The 19,887-nt window shown below is 52.3% G+C and overlaps 1 protein-coding gene across 1 annotated transcript in view; it reads right to left on the bottom strand.

Moving 5' to 3' along the window:
- Positions 1-19,887, bottom strand: part of NEK11 (NIMA related kinase 11) — a 377,347-nt gene that overhangs the window by 46,874 nt on the left and 310,586 nt on the right. Inside the window, exon 15 of the mRNA XM_060180272.1 lies at positions 5,667-5,763. Within this exon, the coding sequence (XP_060036255.1) occupies positions 5,667-5,763 (97 nt within the window). The remainder of the gene's footprint in view (positions 1-5,666; positions 5,764-19,887) is intronic.

Below are 19,887 nucleotides of genomic sequence, written 5' to 3' on the forward strand. Positions count from 1 at the left end.
TAGTAATCGGTGTAGGTGTGACTTAGAAAGGAGAAAAAGGGAGGCCTGGGTGGTGGCACACATATTACACTGTGCAAGGACATGGGTCCCAGCCCCCAGTCCCTATCTGCAGGAAGGAAGCTTTGTAAATCATTAAACAGGGCTGCAGGTATCTGTCTCTCTGTCTCTCTCTCTCTCTATCTTTCCCTTCCTTCTCGACTTCTGACTGTCTCTATGCAATAAGTAAATAAAGATATTGCAAAAAAAGAAAGGAAAAGAAAGCAGGATCATAGAAAAAATGGGCAGATACATTCATTCATATATATATATACATACAGATAGCTATAGAAATCATAGTCAACCCGCATCTGTGACCTTGGCATAACTACTACAGTTTCCAATGGAGGGGATGGGGACACAGAACTCTGGTGATGGGAACGGAGTAAAATTATAGCCCTTTTATCCTATAATTTTATAAATCAATATTAAATCACTAGATAAATACAGCTAAAAAAAAAAAAAGGAATGAATTCACCTTCTTCACCTCATCTTGGGCAGAGCTTGAAGGAATCATGTTAAATGAGATAAGCCAAAAAGAGAAGAATGAATATGAAATCATCCCACTGATGGACAGAAGTTGATAAATAAGAAAGGGGAAACACGGAGCAGAGCTGGAAGTTTTTATTTTTATGGTTCTTTTTTTTTTTTTAATCATCTAAATTGCACCTTTTCTATGTAAAGACAAGGAAGGCCATGGAAGGAAGAACTTTGGTAGGAATTAAGAAACTTTGAGGCATCCTGAATTTGAAATGCTTCAGGAATTTTAAAGAGCAGGTTGAAATACACATTCCTGCTAGATTGCTGAGTGTATGATGAATGGGACTTCCTTAAAAATAACAGGGAAGAATAGATGAGAGCAGAGAGATAAGCCTGCATGCCAGGTGATGACTATTGAGTTGGTTGATGAGCCCATAGTCACACAATTTTGACTACTTTTGTGTAGGTCTGGCACGTCCCCAAATTAAATGTTTAAAAATTCAGAAGGACACAGTATCAGTTATATAGGGTACCATTAAAAATGCAGAACCTAGACTGAATCATGAGGAAATACCAAACCCAAACAAGTAGCCTGTACTTCACAAATGTCAGCGTCATGAATGATAATAACTGAGGGACCGCTCCAGAGCAAATGACACTAGAGAGACATAGACTAAAAGCAGAATGTAATCTTGCCTTGTATAATGGACCATAAAAGATGAATGCTATACAGGACATTAGGGAAATCTGCAGAATTTGAATATGGACTGGTATATTAAATAATATATATCTGTATGAAACTTGTTAAAGCACTTACTGTGATTAGGTAAGAGAATGTCCTTATTCCTCTTACACTTAAATATTTAGTGTGCACACTTCAATATTTAGGCATGAATAGCCACAATGAATGAAATTTATTCTTGAGTGACACAGTAATAATAGTAATAATCATAATACTTGATAGATACATGTAGAAAGCTTATGAAAATGAGAAAGAATGTTAACAGTTGATGAATCTAGGTGACATTCATTCATTGTGTTACTCTGGAAAATTTCTACAAATTTGACATTTTTCAAAAAGTAAATTTAATAACTGAACATGATTAGGCTGATGCACTCAATTCTCCTGAAACACATCACTCTTATTCCCTTCCCTTAACTTTCTGAGTAAAAAGTCATCTGCTTTGTTCTTTATTTAAGGGTAGGTCTCTTCAAGATGTTCAGAGCAAACCTTCCTAAAATATGTCACTTGGAATACAGATGATTTTGAGTTGTGGTCAAGGCGGACCCTTCATGCTCAGGAGAAGCTTTGGTCACTCCTTTCTTAAGGTTTTTTACCAGATCTGAGCGGTGTATTAGAGACACCTGACTGCTGAGCATCTGGACTTTGTCACCTCTCTCAGCTGACCTCCCCCTTGTTGACAGTCCCAGAACCCACCTCATTCCTTAGCTCATGGTGCATACTCTCATTTTGCTTCACTGCCTTAGGAATTCGCATCTCTATACAGTGCCTGTATGTATGTAATGAGCTTTTTATTTCTCATCTGTCTGAAATTAATTTGATCACTCTTATCATCTTGAAAACAACACTGTGAAGGGAAATTTCCCATTGCTTCTTGATGGCTTGATTTTCCTTTAAGAGTGTCTCTTGAATGTATCAATTTTCCACGTGTTTTGTCAATTACTCATCACAGCTGGCCTACTGGGCACTTCCCAGCTGCTGTGGATGCCACTATGGATATGCTCACTTGCCTGTCCCTCTAGGGAATGTCTTAGATGGAGAATCTCTTGCTCAGTCTGAGCTCTTTCCCATATCCACTGTCTAATTGATTTGGGGTTGTATGAGCCTGGCCCTTTTGCCCCAACTCAGAGCTCTTGGTCTCCACTGAGGCCCCATCACGCTTGGCATGCCCCTGTGCGCAATCTCCTTTCTCCTTCCTGCAGATGTTGGCCTCATGAATACCCCTCCACAGACCTCCTGAACAATAACCCAACTTTGAGTCTGCCTCCCTGGAACCCAGCTATGACAACAATGACAACCACCTCACTGGTGAGAATATGGAACTTTAAGAAATTATTTCTGATAGTGTGAAAGCCACATGTACTGGGGAAGCCAAGATTCAAGCTCCAAATCTCCTGCTGTCCAGCTCACTGTCCCTCCCTTTTGTGAACTTCCCTACATACTACCTTCCTGTTCCAGCCGAGGCCAAGTTGCCAGTTCTCTCAGAGACCTCCTGCACGTCCCCTTCCAGGCCCCAAAGTTCTCACCAGTCTGCTCTGTTTGGCATACGGCCAGCCCTCACTTCTTTTGACATAGCCACTATGTTGTCCCTTCACTTTTCCACTTTGAAGTCTGGCACTTTCTCTATATTATAATCTCCCTGGGGACAATATGATTCATTATTCTCCTTTGGGATCCCACAGTTCCTATGCACAAGCTGAGCTTGTGGCTAGTCATTTTCTGTGCCATGAGGGAAGGGCAAGTGTCCCTCTCTTCTGCCTATTCTCTAGGTCTTAAGAGACCAAGGCAGCACATCACCCTCAAAGGACACACAGCACAGAAGACTTGCCTTTCTTTCTGTCTTTTCTGGGATGGAATACAAGGGGATGGCATGCTATTTGGCCAGAGGAGCAATTCCACTTGTGGGAAGTAGTCCAAGCCAAATTAAGCCACATCAAAACATGGGCCAGGAAATACTTGGTCAAAAGTAGTCGATCAATAGGGGAAGAGAGCAACAAATGAGGAATAAAGCCACTAGAATGCAACTTGGGCCTGTACTTTGGCAAGCTGCTTTCATTTTAATTATTCAAGACTTTCCCTAATGTTCTAAGAAACAGAATGTTGTGTACTTTGCTAAACTAATGATGTCTTAGATCAAAAATCTGACAGCAGCACAACAGTTGATTTTAAGGGGTGAAATATGTGAATCGCTCTTCTTTGAAGACTCTGAACTGGGAGAGAGCAAACCCTTCTCCATAATTTCCTAGCAAGGAGAAGTAGAAGTCGTCTGTTCTTGTAGGAAAGTTCAGTCCCCACTCCTTCACTTGCTGTTTCTGGGAATCTCTTGTTGCTATGGTAACTGCGTTGCTATGTGACCACTCAGGCATAGGCAGGACTTGAAAAACAATAAAAACTTAAGCTTAGTAGCTTCAGGTTTGGAAATAATCTTCAGAATTTTCTCTCCTTTACTTGCAAACATTAGCCTGAGTGTTGATGTACAGTGCTGCAAGAACAATATAAATGCAAATCGACTGCAAAAGAATTTTGCCAAACTTTCCTAACTATTCAACCATCACTAATATTATAAGCCTTAGAGAGAAATTTCTGAATTGGAACATCTAGTAGGAAAAGTCTATGAACAATACTTCCCACAAGTCAAACCCGGCCTGCCACTTGCTTTTTAAATTTCTTTTCTCTTTCTTTCTTTCTTCCTTTCTTTCTTTCTTCTCTCTTTCTTTCTTTCTTCTTTCTTTCTTTCTTTCTTTCTTTCTTTCTTTCTTCTTTCTTTCTTTCTTTCTTTCTTTCTTTCCTTTCTTTTTTTTGTGCCACCTGCTTTTGTACTCAGTGTGAGCTAAGTACTTATTAGAGCATTTTAAATGGCTGAAAACAAAAGGAAAGAGAAGAAGAGAGAAGGAGGGGATGGAAAACTGCCTCACAGGGACAGGGCACTTGCTTTGCCATCTGTGTTACCCAGGTTCAGGATGGACCCTCACGACATTAGAGAAATTTTTGCTGCTGTGGTGCTTCTATCTGAAAAGGTCAACCCTAGTAACGAAAGAAACAGCAGAATAGGTTATACTAATACCTAGGAAATCGAAATGTGACTCCAAAAAAGGCAGGAGACCACCTGCAGAAGGTGACCTTGTAGCCCCACACTGCAGCCTTCTGTCTGGAGACTCGAACTCATCAACCACGGGCAGAACATTAGGCAGAAGAGCCCACGCCCAAAGTTCCACAGCAAACGGCCAACTCAGATCACTTCCTTGTCTGACCCTTTTAATCTCCCCTTTTCCCTCACACTGAAGGAGCACACCTCAGCATTGCCTTTCAGAGGTGGACTTGGGTCATGATGTTTATTTATTTATTTGGATCATGATTTCTATTCTTGAACAAATGACCATTCTGATTATATATTCATCTCGCTTCATACTTGATTAAAGGTATTAATCCCTTTCCTGAGGGTTCCACCCTCATTATTTAAACATCTCCTAAAGCCTCCCCACTACTAACTACTTCTACCATCACCTTTAAGGGTTAGGAATTGCCTTTCTTTCTTCTTCCCTCCCTCCCTCCCTCCCTCCCTCTCTCCTTCCTCCCTCCCTCCCTCCCCCTCTATCTCTCTTTCTTTCTTTCTTTTTGTCTCCAGAGAGGTGCCAGCACTACAAATCCACTGCTCCTGATGGTCACTCCTCCCCCCCACCCCGCCAGTTTTTCTGGATAGGAGAGAGAAATTGAGAAGGGAGGAGGGGAGACAGAGAGGCAGAGAGAAAGACTGACACCTGCAGACCTGCCTTGCTGCTTGTGAAGCTTCTCCTGTGCAGGGAGAGAGCTGGGGGCTTGAACCCAGATCCGTTCTTGGGTCCTTGTGCTTAATACTATGTGTGCTTAACTGAGTGCACCACTGCCCCGCCCCAAGGGTTAAGATATTTATGAGACTGACATGCCACCTACTGCACTAATGAGGCACCTAAGGGTTAAGATCTTAAGGTGTGAATTTTGGAGGGAACCTACCGGGACAAAAGCAGGTATGTCCATGCAGACTTGACACTTTGCACATTCTATGGAGCTTTATCTTATATTAACTTTATTTATTGGATAGAGATAGCCAGAAATTGAGAGGAAGGGGAAGATAGATAGATAGATAGATAGATAGATAGATAGATAGATAGACAGACATACAGACAGACAGACCTGCAGCTCTACTTCACCACTCATGAAGCTTTTTGCAGGTGGAGACCAGGGGCTGGAACCTGGGTCCTTGTGCATTGTAACATGTGTGCTCAACCAGGTGCGCCACTACCCGGCCCCTCCACAGATCTTTGCATGTAAGAAAGAAAAGCTGCTATTTTTTTGGCGAGCAAGTGAGACAGTATCCCGCGCCCGACTGCCGAGCCTCTCTAACACTAGGATTTGGCGTCACGGTACTTACTCTCTCATGTGTCTCATCTTGATCCCAGCCGTGGCACTGCTGAACACCTTTGCTTCTGGGGACATATCTGGAGCTGTGCAGGTGATGGTCCTCGTGTCTGCAAAAATCAATGCACAGTCAATTGACTTCATCTGCACCCCAGCAACTTCGAGGTAATATTCAAGGGCAATCAGAAAACAGAAGTGGATCTACCATTGCCACAAGGTAATGCTGCATGATTAGAGATGAATTCTGTTATGACATGTACATTAAGGAGATTTATTCCAAATGACAAGATTATTTACAGTTTTAATATGCACAAGGAATTATGTGCTCCCAGGATAGCCGAGCTTCTCTCAGAATGGATTATTTAAACAGAACACCATTTGTTTAAACGATAGGCTTTTTAGAATAGAAAAGTCAAGGCAGGGAATAATGCATCTAGAGAAAAGCAAATGTTTTCAGGGAGATTTTGGACAGTCTTTTTCAGCAAGTGTGGATATTTGCTTGATGAATAAGGAACTTCTGTTAATATAATTCATTCTCCCTTTAGTTTAATTCCTCATCTGATGTTTTTTTTTTTTTTTTTTGTCTTATTTTTTCCAATGGAAACCATGAGACTGATCCTGGGGGTGTGCAGGGCTGTTCAGTGGCCACCTTGAACTACAACTACAGGATGCAATAGGAGGGTAAATCTGGGTTTAGAAGGTAAAGATATGTTCAAAAACTTCAGAGTTATGACAGCTGCTAAGTAAGCCATATTTTTTTTTCTTGCAGGGTTTTTGCTGGCACTATGAAGCCACCACTCCCAGCAACCATTTTCTTCCTTTTTTTTTTCTTTCTAGTTTTTATTAGATGGGATAGTGAAAAATTGAGAGAGGACAGGGAGCTAGAGAGAGGGACAGAAAGACAGACACTTGCAGACCAGTTTCACAGCTTGTAAAGTGGACTCCCTGCAGGTAGGGGCAGGGGCTCAAACCCAGGTCCTTGAGAATGGTATTATGTGCGCTTAACCAGGTGTGTCACTGCCCAGCCTGAGAAAGTCACAACTTTCATCGAACTGTTGGAACTGAAGGGCAAGGAATCACCCAGTAGCTGAAATTTGACAGCTTCCCCTAAAGAGGCTAACAGAGTCCCCAGAGCAAGGATTGTGGAGGGGAAAATACTGGGCCCCAGCATCAAAGTGAAAGATGACCCCTTCCTTAACAGGGGACGGAAGCCTCCCTGTCTGACTTAACTCTCCCACAGGAAACCCACATCCACAAGGAAAAGACATGTACTCCGCTATTGATTTAAAAAATTCTCTACATAGATTTGTCCTGTCAGAGAAGGGACACCCCCTTCCCTTGTGAAATTCAGCTTCCTTCCCAATCAATACAACTCTCACAGCATGTAACCAATTTAGGATCCAGACCAGAAAGTGAAGGTTGAACCCCAGCTTTACCTATTAGGAAAGCGCTTCTCTTACATTTTTAAATTAAAAAACAAGCAAATTCTATAATTTCTCACATGCACCCTTGTTTTTTTCCTAATATGGGTCATTAATCATAGGTCCCAAAATTGGAAGAGTGCAGTGTAGAGCTGCACACCACACCCACCACCAAGTTCTGTGTCCACATCCTCCCACCTCAGCCTTTTAACTTTTTCAGTGTTCACCCTCATTTCTGTGATATAAACCAGATATACACTACTGGAGCTCTCCCTGTGCTTGGGAGATGGACACAGACGTGACAGGTACTAAGAACCACAACAGCCAGTTCATTTCTTTCAGTTCTCAATACTTATTCAAAGTTTCTTCTTCAGACTGCAACTTGATGTGTTACTAAACATCTGGTTTCCATTATTTCAGTTGATTACTACCAACTTTATATTCAGGCCTTTGCCGGGCTAGCGTCGCCAGAGAGAGAGAGAGGATCTTACTTTTCCTTACCAGGTCTATTATCAGACCTCCACATTGATATCTACTGGGTTCTTTCTCAGAAGTGAATCTGACCATGAAAATCCTTATCATGCACCCTTTCTTCACATTTCCCCCCGAGGGCATGCACCCCATGTGGAGGGACCTACTCTTCCCAATGTCACTAAGAGGAATATTCTCCTGTCTAACTCTGTCAGATGCTCTGTGTTTTTCTCAGGCTTGGGTCTGAGATGTGGCCTTATGGGGTTAACAGACAAATTTGGTAGCAGACACGTGAAGCATGTCTACAGGTGTCTGTCTTCTCCTCCTCTCTGTCTTCCCCATCTCTCTCGATTTCTGCCTGTCCTAGCCAACGACAACATCAATAACAATAACTGACTACAACAATTAAACAACAAGGGTAACGAAAGGGTAAATAAATAAATATTTTTACAAAACCACCACAAGAGCAGGTGGCAGACTGCTCCCTCTTCTCTCCTACCATATGCACTTTGAGAGGAAACCTGCCAGGAAGCATCTTCACTTCGACCTCCTCTGCCCTCTGGCTCTAAACACAGCCAAGTCTTTCCCAGGGTGGGGTCTGGGGGAGAGAGGCACACTGGTTCCTTTCGGGTTCAGTTTGGTTTCTGTTTGGGGATTATCTCTCTTACATCTCAAACAACCCCACCATGCCATGCCACACTGTGCCAGGTAATGAAAGAGAGGTGGGGATGGGCACTGGCACACCAGGTTAAGTACACATATCACCATGATCAGAGACCCAGGTTCGAGACCCCACTCCCCACCTGCAGGGGGATGGATGCTTCAGGAGCAGTGAAGCAGGTTGTAGGTGTCCATCTTACCCTCCCCCTCTTTATCTCCCCTTCCTTCCTTGACTTTTCTCTGTCCTATCCAATGAAATTTAAAATAAAAAAAAGGAGGAGAAGGAGAAGGAGAAGGAGAAGAAGAAAAAACATCTGTTGGGAGCAGTGGGTTTGCAGTGCCCGCGCTGGTGGGAAGAAGACAGAAGCAGAGAGAGGCGCTGCTGTCCCTTCTCTCCCAGAACCCGGGTATGTGCGGACAGAGGTCAAAGACAGAGCCAGAATCCGGGTATGTGCGGACAGAGGTCAAAGACAGAGCCAGAACCCGGGTATGTGCGGACAGAGGTCAAAGACAGAGCCAGAACCGGGGTATGTGCGGACAGAGGTCAAAGACAGAGCCAGAACCCGGGTATGTGCGGACAGAGGTCAAAGACAGCGCCAGGACCCGGGTATGTGCGGACAGAGGTCAAAGACAGCGCCAGGACCCGGGGTATGTGCGGACAGAGGTCAAAGACAGCGCCAGGACCTGGGTATGTGCGGACAGAGGTCAAAGACAGAGCCAGGTCCCGGGTATGTGCGGACAGAGGTCAAAGACAGAGCCAGGTCCCGGGTATGTGCGGACAGAGGTCAAAGACAGCGCCAAGACCCGGGTATGTGCGGACAGAGGTCAAAGACAGAGCCAGGTCCCGGGGTATGTGCAGACAGAGGTCAAAGACAGCGCCAGGACCCGGGGTATGTGCAGACAGAGGTCAAAGACAGAGCCAGGTCCCGGGTATGTGCGGACAGAGGTCAAAGACAGCGCCAGGACCCGGGGTATGTGCGGACAGAGGTCAAAGACAGCGCCAGGACCCGGGTATGTGCGGACAGAGGTCAAAGACAGCGCCAGGACCCGGGTATGTGCGGACAGAGGTCAAAGACAGCGCCAGGACCCGGGTATGTGCGGACAGAGGTCAAAGACAGAGCCAGGTCCCGGGTATGTGCGGACAGAGGTCAAAGAGAGAGCCAGGTCCCGGGTATGTGCGGACAGAGGTCAAAGACAGCGCCAGGACCCGGGTATGTGCGGACAGAGGTCAAAGACAGCGCCAGGACCCGGGTATGTGCGGACAGAGGTCAAAGACAGAGCCAGGTCCCGGGGTATGTGCGGACAGAGGTCAAAGACAGAGCCAGGTCCCGGGTATGTGCGGACAGAGGTCAAAGACAGCGCCAGGACCCGGGTATGTGCGGACAGAGGTCAAAGACAGAGCCAGGTCCCGGGTATGTGCGGACAGAGGTCAAAGACAGAGCCAGGACCCGGGTATGTGCGGACAGAGGTCAAAGACAGCGCCAGAACCCGGGGTATGTGCAGACAGAGGTCAAAGACAGCGCCAGGTCCCGGGTATGTGCGGACAGAGGTCAAAGACAGCGCCAGGACCCGGGTATGTGCGGACAGAGGTCAAAGACAGCGCCAGGACCCGGGGTATGTGCGGACAGAGGTCAAAGACAGAGCCAGAACCCGGGTATGTGCGGACAGAGGTCAAAGACAGAGCCAGAACCCGGGTATGTGCGGACAGAGGTCAAAGACAGAGCCAGAACCCGGGTATGTGCGGACAGAGGTCAAAGACAGAGCCAGAACCCGGGTATGTGCGGACAGAGGTCAAAGACAGCGCCAGGACCCGGGTATGTGCGGACAGAGGTCAAAGACAGCGCCAGGTCCCGGGGTATGTGCGGACAGAGGTCAAAGACAGAGCCAGGACCTGGGTATGTGCGGACAGAGGTCAAAGACAGAGCCAGGTCCCGGGTATGTGTGGACAGAGGTCAAAGACAGAGCCAGGTCCCGGGTATGTGCGGACAGAGGTCAAAGACAGCGCCAGGACCCGGGTATGTGCGGACAGAGGTCAAAGACAGAGCCAGGTCCCGGGGTATGTGCAGACAGAGGTCAAAGACAGCGCCAGGACCCGGGGTATGTGCAGACAGAGGTCAAAGACAGAGCCAGGTCTCGGGTATGTGCGGACAGAGGTCAAAGACAGCGCCAGGACCCGGGGTATGTGCAGACAGAGGTCAAAGACAGCGCCAGGACCCGGGTATGTGCGGACAGAGGTCAAAGACAGTGCCAGGACCCGGGGTATGTGCGGACAGAGGTCAAAGACAGAGCCAGAACCCGGGGTATGTGCGGACAGAGCCAGGACCCTGGTATGTGCGGACAGAGGTCAAAGACAGCGCCAGGACCCGGGTATGTGCGGATAGAGGTCAAAGACAGCGCCAGAATCCGGGGTATGTGCGGACAGAGGTCAAAGACAGAGCCAGGACCCGGGTATGTGGGGACAGAGGTCAAAGACAGCGCCAGGACCCGGGGTATGTGCGGAGAGAGGTCAAAGACAGCGCCAGGTCCCGGGTATGTGCGGACAGAGGTCAAAGACAGCGCCAGGTCCCGGGTATGTGCGGACAGAGGTCAAAGACAGAGCCAGGTCCCGGGTATGTGCGGACAGAGGTCAAAGACAGCGCCAGGACCCGGGTATGTGCGGACAGAGGTCAAATACAGCGCCAGGACCCGGGGTATGTGCGGAGAGAGGTCAAAGACAGAGCCAGAACCCGGGTATGTGCGGACAGAGGTCAAACACAGAGCCAGAACCCGGGTATGTGCGGACAGAGGTCAAAGACAGAGCCAGAACCCGGGTATGTGCGGACAGAGGTCAAAGACAGAGCCAGAACCCGGGTATGTGCGGACAGAGGTCAAACACAGCGCCATGACCCGGGTATGTGCGGACAGAGGTCAAAGACAGCTCCAGGTCCCGGGGTATGTGCGAACAGAGGTCAAAGACAGAGCCAGGACCTGGGTATGTGCGGACAGAGGTCAAAGAAAGAGCCAGGTCCCGGGTATGTGTGGACAGAGGTCAAAGACAGAGCCAGGTCCCGGGTATGTGCGGACAGAGGTCAAAGACAGAGCCAGGTCCCGGGTATGTGCGGACAGAGGTCAAAGACAGAGCCAGAACCCGGGTATGTGCGGACAGAGGTCAAAGACAGAGCCAGAACCAGGGTATGTGCGGACAGAGGTCAAAGACAACGCCAGGACCCGGGTATGTGCAGACAGAGGTCAAAGACAGCTCAGGAACCCAGGGTATGTGCAGACAGAGGTCAAAGACAGCGCCAGGTCCCGGGTATGTGCGGACAGAGGTCAAAGACAGCGCCAGGACCCGGGTATGTGCGGACAGAGGTCAAAGACAGCGCCAGGACCATGGGTATGTGCGAACAGAGGTCAAAGATAGAGCCAGAACCCGGGGTATGTGCGGACAGAGCCAGGACCCGGGTATGTGCGGACAGAGGTCAAAGACAGCGCCAGGACCCGGGTATGTGCGGATAGAGGTCAAAGACAGCGCCAGAACCCGGGGTATGTGCGGACAGAGGTCAAAGACAGAGCCAGGACCCAGGTATGTGGGGACAGAGGTCAAAGACAGCGCCAGGACCCGGGGTATGTGCGGAGAGAGGTCAAAGACAGCGCCAGGTCCCGGGTATGTGCGGACAGAGGTCAAAGACAGCGCCAGGTCCCGGGTATGTGCGGACAGAGGTCAAAGACAGAGCCATGTCCCGGGTATGTGCGGAAAGAGGTCAAAGACAGAGCCAGAACCCGGGTATGTGCGGACAGAGGTCAAAGACAGCGCCAGGACCCGGGGTATGTGCAGACAGAGGTCAAAGACAACGCCAGGACCCGGGTATGTGCGGACAGAGGTCAAAGACAGCGCCAGGACCCGGGTATGTGCGGACAGAGGTCAAAGACAGCGCCAGCATCCGGGGTATGTGCGGACAGAGGTCAAAGACAGAGCCAGGTCCCGGGTATGTGCGGACAGAGGTCAAAGACAGCGCCAGGACCCGGGTATGTGCGGACAGAGGTCAAAGACAGCGCCAGGATCCGGGGTATGTGCGGACAGAGGTCAAAGACAGAGCCAGGTCCCGGGTATGTGCGGACAGAGGTCAAAGACAGAGCCAGGTCCCGGGTATGTGCGGACAGAGGTCAAAGACAGAGCCAGGTCCCGGGTATGTGCGGACAGAGGTCAAAGACAGCGCCAGGACCCGGGGTATGTGCAGACAGAGGTCAAAGACAGAGCCAGGACCCGGGTATGTGCGGACAGAGGTCAAAGACAGAGCCAGGTCCCGGGTATGTGCGGACAGAGGTAAAGACAGAGCCAGAACCCGGGTATGTGCAGACAGAGGTCAAAGACAGAGCCAGAACCCAGGTATGTGCGGACAGAGGTCAAAGACAGCGCCAGGACCCGGGGTATGTGCGGACAGAGATCAAAGACAGCGCCAGGACCCGGGGTATGTGCAGACAGAGGTCAAAGACAGCGCCAGGACCCGGGTATGTGCGGACAGAGGTCAAAGACAACGCCAGGATCCGGGGTATGTGCGGACAGAGGTCAAAGACAGGGCCAGGTCCCGGGTATGTGCGGACAGAGGTCAAAGACAGAGCCAGGTCCCGGGTATGTGCGGACAGAGGTCAAAGACAGAGCCAGGTCCCGGGTATGTGCGGACAGAGGTCAGAGACAGAGCCAGGTCCCGGGTATGTGCGGACAGAGGTCAAAGACAGCGCCAGGACCCGGGTATGTGCGGACAGAGGTCAAAGACAGCGCCAGAACCCGGGGTATGTGCGGACAGAGGTCAAAGACAGAGCCAGTTTCCAGGTATGTGCGGACAGAGGTCAAAGACAGAGCCAGGTCCCGGGTATGTGCGGACAGAGGTCAAAGACAGCGCCAGGACCCGGGTATGTGCGGACAGAGGTCAAAGACAGAGCCAGGTCCCGGGGTATGTGCGGACAGAGGTCAAAGACAGAGCCAGGTCCCGGCTATGTGGGGACAGAGGTCAAAGACAGCGCCAGGACCCGGGTATGTGCGGACAGAGGTCAAAGACAGCGCCAGGTCCCGGGTATGTGCGGACAGAGGTCAAAGACAGCGCCAGGTCCCGGGTATGTGCGGACAAGGTCAAAGACAGCGCCAGGACCCGGGGAATGTGCGGACAGAGGTCAAAGACAGAGCCAGAACCCGGGGTATGTGCGGACAGAGGTCAAAGACAGAGCCATGACCCGCGGTATGTGCGGACAGAGGTCAAAGACAGAGCCAGGACCCGGGTATGTGCGGACAGAGGTCAAAGACAGCGCCAGGACCCGGGTATGTGCGGACAGAGGTCAAAGACAGCGCCAGAACCAGGGGTATGTGTGGACAGAGGTCAAAGACAGAGCTAGGAACCGGGTATGTGGGGACAGAGGTCAAAGACAACGCCAGGACCCGGGGTATGTGCGGAAAGAGGTCAAAGACAGCGCCAGGTCCCGGATATCTGCGGAGAGAGGTCAAAGACAGGGCCAGGTCCCGGGAATGTGCGGACAGAGGTCAAAGACAGAGCCAGATCCCGGGTATGTGTGGACAGAGGTCAAAGACAGAGCCAGAACCCGGGTATGTGCGGACAGAGGTCAAAGACAGAGCCAGAACCCGGGTATGTGCGGACAGAGGTCAAAGACAGAGCCAGAACCCGGGTATGTGCGGACAGAGGTCAAAGACAGCGCCATGACCCGGGTATGTGCGGACAGAGGTCAAAGACAGCGCCAGGTCCTGGGGTATGTGCGGACAGAGGTCAAAGACAGAGCCAGGACCCGGGTATGTGCGGACAGAGGTCAAAGACAGAGCCAGGTCCTGGGTATGTGCGGACAGAGGTCAAAGACAGAGCCAGGTCCCGGGTATGTGCGGACAGAGGTCAAAGACAGCGCCAGGACCCGGGTATGTGCGGACAGAGGTCAAAGACAGAGCCAGGTCCCGGGGTATGTGCAGACAGAGGTCAAAGACAGCGCCAGGACCAGGGGTATGAGCAGACAGAGGTCAAAGACAGAGCCAGGTCTCGGGTATGTGCGGACAGAGGTCAAAGACAGCGCCAGGACCCGGGGTATGTGCAGACAGAGGTCAAAGACAACGCCAGGACCCGGGTATGTGCGGACAGAGGTCAAAGACAGCGCCAGGACCCGGGTTTGTGCGGACAGAGGTCAAAGACAGCGCCAGGATCCGGGGTATGTGCGGACAGAGGTCAAAGACAGAGCCAGGTCCCGGGTATGTGCGGACAGTGGTCAAAGACAGAGCCAGGTCCCGGGTATGTGCGGACAGAGGTCAAAGACAGCGCCAGGACCCGGGTATGTGCGGACAGAGGTCAAAGACAGCGCCAGGACCATGGGTATGTGCGGACAGAGGTCAAAGATAGAGCCAGAACCCGGGGTATGTGCGGAAAGAGCCAGGACCCGGGTATGTGCGGACAGAGGTCAAAGACAGCGCCAGGACCCGGGGTATGTGCGGACAGAGGTCAAAGACAGAGCCAGGTGCCGGGTATGTGCGGACAGAGGTCAAAGACAGAGCCAGGTCCCGGGTATGTGCGGACAGAGGTCAAAGACAGAGCCAGGTCCCGGGTATGTGCGGACAGAGGTCAAAGACAGCGCCAGGACCCGGGGTATGTGCGGACAGAGGTCAAAGACAGAGCCAGGTTCCAGGTATGTGCGGACAGAGGTCAAAGACAGAGCCAGGTCCCGGGTATGTGCGGACAGAGGTCAAAGAAAGCGCCAGGACGCGGGTATGTGCGGACAGAGGTCAAAGACAGAGCCAGGTCCCGGGGTATGTGCGGACAGAGGTCAAAGACAGAGCCAGGTCCCGGGTATGTGCGGACAGAGGTCAAAGACAGCGCCAGGACCCGGGTATGTGCGGACAGAGGTCAAAGACAGCGCCAGGTCCCGGGTATGTGCGGACAGAGGTCAAAGACAGAGCCAGGTCCCGGGTATGTGCGGACAGAGGTCAAAGACAGAGCCAGAACCCGGGTATGTGCGGACAGAGGTCAAAGACAGAGCCAGAACCCGGGTATATGCGGACAGAGGTCAAAGACAGCGCCAGGACCCGGGTATGTGCGGACAGAGGTCAAAGACAGCGCCAGAACCCGGGGTATGTGCAGACAGAGGTCAAAGACAGCGCCAGGTCCCGGGTATGTGCGGACAGAGGTCAAAGACAGCGCCAGGACCCGGGGTATGTGCGGACAGAGGTCAAAGACAGAGCTAGGAACCGGGTATGTGGGGACAGAGGTCAAAGACAACGCCAGGACCCGGGGTATGTGCGGAAAGAGGTCAAAGACAGCGCCAGGTCCCGGATATGTGCGGAGAGAGGTCAAAGACAGCGCCAGGTCCTGGGAATGTGCGGACAGAGGTCAAAGACAGAGCCAGATCCCGGGTATGTGCGGACAGAGGTCAAAGACAGAGCCAGAACCCGGGTATGTGCGGACAGAGGTCAAAGACAGAGCCAGAACCCGGGTATGTGCGGACAGAGGTCAAAGACAGAGCCAGAACCCGGGTATGTGCGGACATAGGTCAAAGACAGCGCCATGACCCAGTTATGTGCGGACAGAGGTCATAGACAGCGCCAGGTCCCGGGGTATGTGCGGACAGAGGTCAAAGACAGAGCCAGGACCTGGGTATGTGCGGACAGAGGTCAAAGACAGAGCCAGGTTCCGGGTATGTGTGGACAGAGGTCAAAGACAGAGCCAGGTCCCGGGTATGTGCGGACAGAGGTAAAGACAGAGCCAGAACCCGGGTATGTGCAGACAGAGGTCAAAGACAGAGCCAGAACCCAGGTATGTGCGGACAGAGGTCAAAGACAGCGCCAGGACCCGGGGTATGTGCGGACAGAGATCAAAGACAGCGCCAGGACCCGGGGTATGTGCAGACAGAGGTCAAAGACAGCGCCAGGACCCGGGTATGTGCGGACAGAGGTCAAAGACAACGCCAGGATCCGGGGTATGTGCGGACAGAGGTCAAAGACAGGGCCAGGTCCCGGGTATGTGCGGACAGAGGTCAAAGACAGAGCCAGGTCCCGGGTATGTGCGGACAGAGGTCAAAGACAGAGCCAGGTCCCGGGTATGTGCGGACAGAGGTCAGAGACAGAGCCAGGTCCCGGGTATGTGCGGACAGAGGTCAAAGACAGCGCCAGGACCCGGGTATGTGCGGACAGAGGTCAAAGACAGCGCCAGAACCCGGGGTATGTGCGGACAGAGGTCAAAGACAGAGCCAGTTTCCAGGTATGTGCGGACAGAGGTCAAAGACAGAGCCAGGTCCCGGGTATGTGCGGACAGAGGTCAAAGACAGCGCCAGGACCCGGGTATGTGCGGACAGAGGTCAAAGACAGAGCCAGGTCCCGGGGTATGTGCGGACAGAGGTCAAAGACAGAGCCAGGTCCCGGCTATGTGGGGACAGAGGTCAAAGACAGCGCCAGGACCCGGGTATGTGCGGACAGAGGTCAAAGACAGCGCCAGGTCCCGGGTATGTGCGGACAGAGGTCAAAGACAGCGCCAGGTCCCGGGTATGTGCGGACAAGGTCAAAGACAGCGCCAGGACCCGGGGAATGTGCGGACAGAGGTCAAAGACAGAGCCAGAACCCGGGGTATGTGCGGACAGAGGTCAAAGACAGAGCCATGACCCGCGGTATGTGCGGACAGAGGTCAAAGACAGAGCCAGGACCCGGGTATGTGCGGACAGAGGTCAAAGACAGCGCCAGGACCCGGGTATGTGCGGACAGAGGTCAAAGACAGCGCCAGAACCAGGGGTATGTGTGGACAGAGGTCAAAGACAGAGCTAGGAACCGGGTATGTGGGGACAGAGGTCAAAGACAACGCCAGGACCCGGGGTATGTGCGGAAAGAGGTCAAAGACAGCGCCAGGTCCCGGATATCTGCGGAGAGAGGTCAAAGACAGGGCCAGGTCCCGGGAATGTGCGGACAGAGGTCAAAGACAGAGCCAGATCCCGGGTATGTGTGGACAGAGGTCAAAGACAGAGCCAGAACCCGGGTATGTGCGGACAGAGGTCAAAGACAGAGCCAGAACCCGGGTATGTGCGGACAGAGGTCAAAGACAGAGCCAGAACCCGGGTATGTGCGGACAGAGGTCAAAGACAGCGCCATGACCCGGGTATGTGCGGACAGAGGTCAAAGACAGCGCCAGGTCCTGGGGTATGTGCGGACAGAGGTCAAAGACAGAGCCAGGACCCGGGTATGTGCGGACAGAGGTCAAAGACAGAGCCAGGTCCTGGGTATGTGCGGACAGAGGTCAAAGACAGAGCCAGGTCCCGGGTATGTGCGGACAGAGGTCAAAGACAGCGCCAGGACCCGGGTATGTGCGGACAGAGGTCAAAGACAGAGCCAGGTCCCGGGGTATGTGCAGACAGAGGTCAAAGACAGCGCCAGGACCAGGGGTATGAGCAGACAGAGGTCAAAGACAGAGCCAGGTCTCGGGTATGTGCGGACAGAGGTCAAAGACAGCGCCAGGACCCGGGGTATGTGCAGACAGAGGTCAAAGACAACGCCAGGACCCGGGTATGTGCGGACAGAGGTCAAAGACAGCGCCAGGACCCGGGTTTGTGCGGACAGAGGTCAAAGACAGCGCCAGGATCCGGGGTATGTGCGGACAGAGGTCAAAGACAGAGCCAGGTCCCGGGTATGTGCGGACAGTGGTCAAAGACAGAGCCAGGTCCCGGGTATGTGCGGACAGAGGTCAAAGACAGCGCCAGGACCCGGGTATGTGCGGACAGAGGTCAAAGACAGCGCCAGGACCATGGGTATGTGCGGACAGAGGTCAAAGATAGAGCCAGAACCCGGGGTATGTGCGGAAAGAGCCAGGACCCGGGTATGTGCGGACAGAGGTCAAAGACAGCGCCAGGACCCGGGGTATGTGCGGACAGAGGTCAAAGACAGAGCCAGGTGCCGGGTATGTGCGGACAGAGGTCAAAGACAGAGCCAGGTCCCGGGTATGTGCGGACAGAGGTCAAAGACAGAGCCAGGTCCCGGGTATGTGCGGACAGAGGTCAAAGACAGCGCCAGGACCCGGGGTATGTGCGGACAGAGGTCAAAGACAGAGCCAGGTTCCAGGTATGTGCGGACAGAGGTCAAAGACAGAGCCAGGTCCCGGGTATGTGCGGACAGAGGTCAAAGAAAGCGCCAGGACGCGGGTATGTGCGGACAGAGGTCAAAGACAGAGCCAGGTCCCGGGGTATGTGCGGACAGAGGTCAAAGACAGAGCCAGGTCCCGGGTATGTGCGGACAGAGGTCAAAGACAGCGCCAGGACCCGGGTATGTGCGGACAGAGGTCAAAGACAGCGCCAGGTCCCGGGTATGTGCGGACAGAGGTCAAAGACAGAGCCAGGTCCCGGGTATGTGCGGACAGAGGTCAAAGACAGAGCCAGAACCCGGGTATGTGCGGACAGAGGTCAAAGACAGAGCCAGAACCCGGGTATATGCGGACAGAGGTCAAAGACAGCGCCAGGACCCGGGTATGTGCGGACAGAGGTCAAAGACAGCGCCAGAACCCGGGGTATGTGCAGACAGAGGTCAAAGACAGCGCCAGGTCCCGGGTATGTGCGGACAGAGGTCAAAGACAGCGCCAGGACCCGGGGTATGTGCGGACAGAGGTCAAAGACAGAGCTAGGAACCGGGTATGTGGGGACAGAGGTCAAAGACAACGCCAGGACCCGGGGTATGTGCGGAAAGAGGTCAAAGACAGCGCCAGGTCCCGGATATGTGCGGAGAGAGGTCAAAGACAGCGCCAGGTCCTGGGAATGTGCGGACAGAGGTCAAAGACAGAGCCAGATCCCGGGTATGTGCGGACAGAGGTCAAAGACAGAGCCAGAACCCGGGTATGTGCGGACAGAGGTCAAAGACAGAGCCAGAACCCGGGTATGTGCGGACAGAGGTCAAAGACAGAGCCAGAACCCGGGTATGTGCGGACATAGGTCAAAGACAGCGCCATGACCCAGTTATGTGCGGACAGAGGTCATAGACAGCGCCAGGTCCCGGGGTATGTGCGGACAGAGGTCAAAGACAGAGCCAGGACCTGGGTATGTGCGGACAGAGGTCAAAGACAGAGCCAGGTTCCGGGTATGTGTGGACAGAGGTCAAAGACAGAGCCAGGTCCCGGGTATGTGCGGACAGAGGTCAAAGACAGCGCCAGGACCCGGGTATGTGCGGACAGAGGTCAAAGACAGAGCCAGGTCCCGGGGTATGTGCAGACAGAGGTCAAAGATAGCGCCAGGACCCGGGGTATGTGCAGACAGAGGTCAAAGACAGAGCCAGGTCTCGGGTATGTGCAGACAGAGGTCAAAGACAGCGCCAGGAGCCGGGGTATGTGCAGACAGAGGTCAAAGACAGCACCAGGACCCGGGTTTGTGCGGACAGTGGTCAAAGACAGAGCCAGAACCCGGGTATGTGCGGACAGAGGTCAAAGACAGCGCCAGGACCCGGGTATGTGCAGACAGAGGTCAATGACAGCTCCAGAACCCAGGGTATGTGCAGACAGAGGTCAAAGACAGCGCCAGGTCCCGGGAATGTGCGGACAGAGGTCAAAGACAGCGCCAGGACCCGGGTATGTGCGGACAGAGTTCAAAGACAGCGCCAGGACCATGGGTATGTGCGGACAGAGGTCAAAGACAGCGCCAGGACCCGGGGTATGTGCAGACAGAGGTCAAAAACAGCGCCAGGACCCGGGTATGTGCGGA

The sequence above is a fragment of the Erinaceus europaeus genome, chromosome 21, assembly GCF_950295315.1.
Source record: "Erinaceus europaeus chromosome 21, mEriEur2.1, whole genome shotgun sequence".
Classification (NCBI taxonomy): Eukaryota; Metazoa; Chordata; class Mammalia; order Eulipotyphla; family Erinaceidae; genus Erinaceus; species Erinaceus europaeus.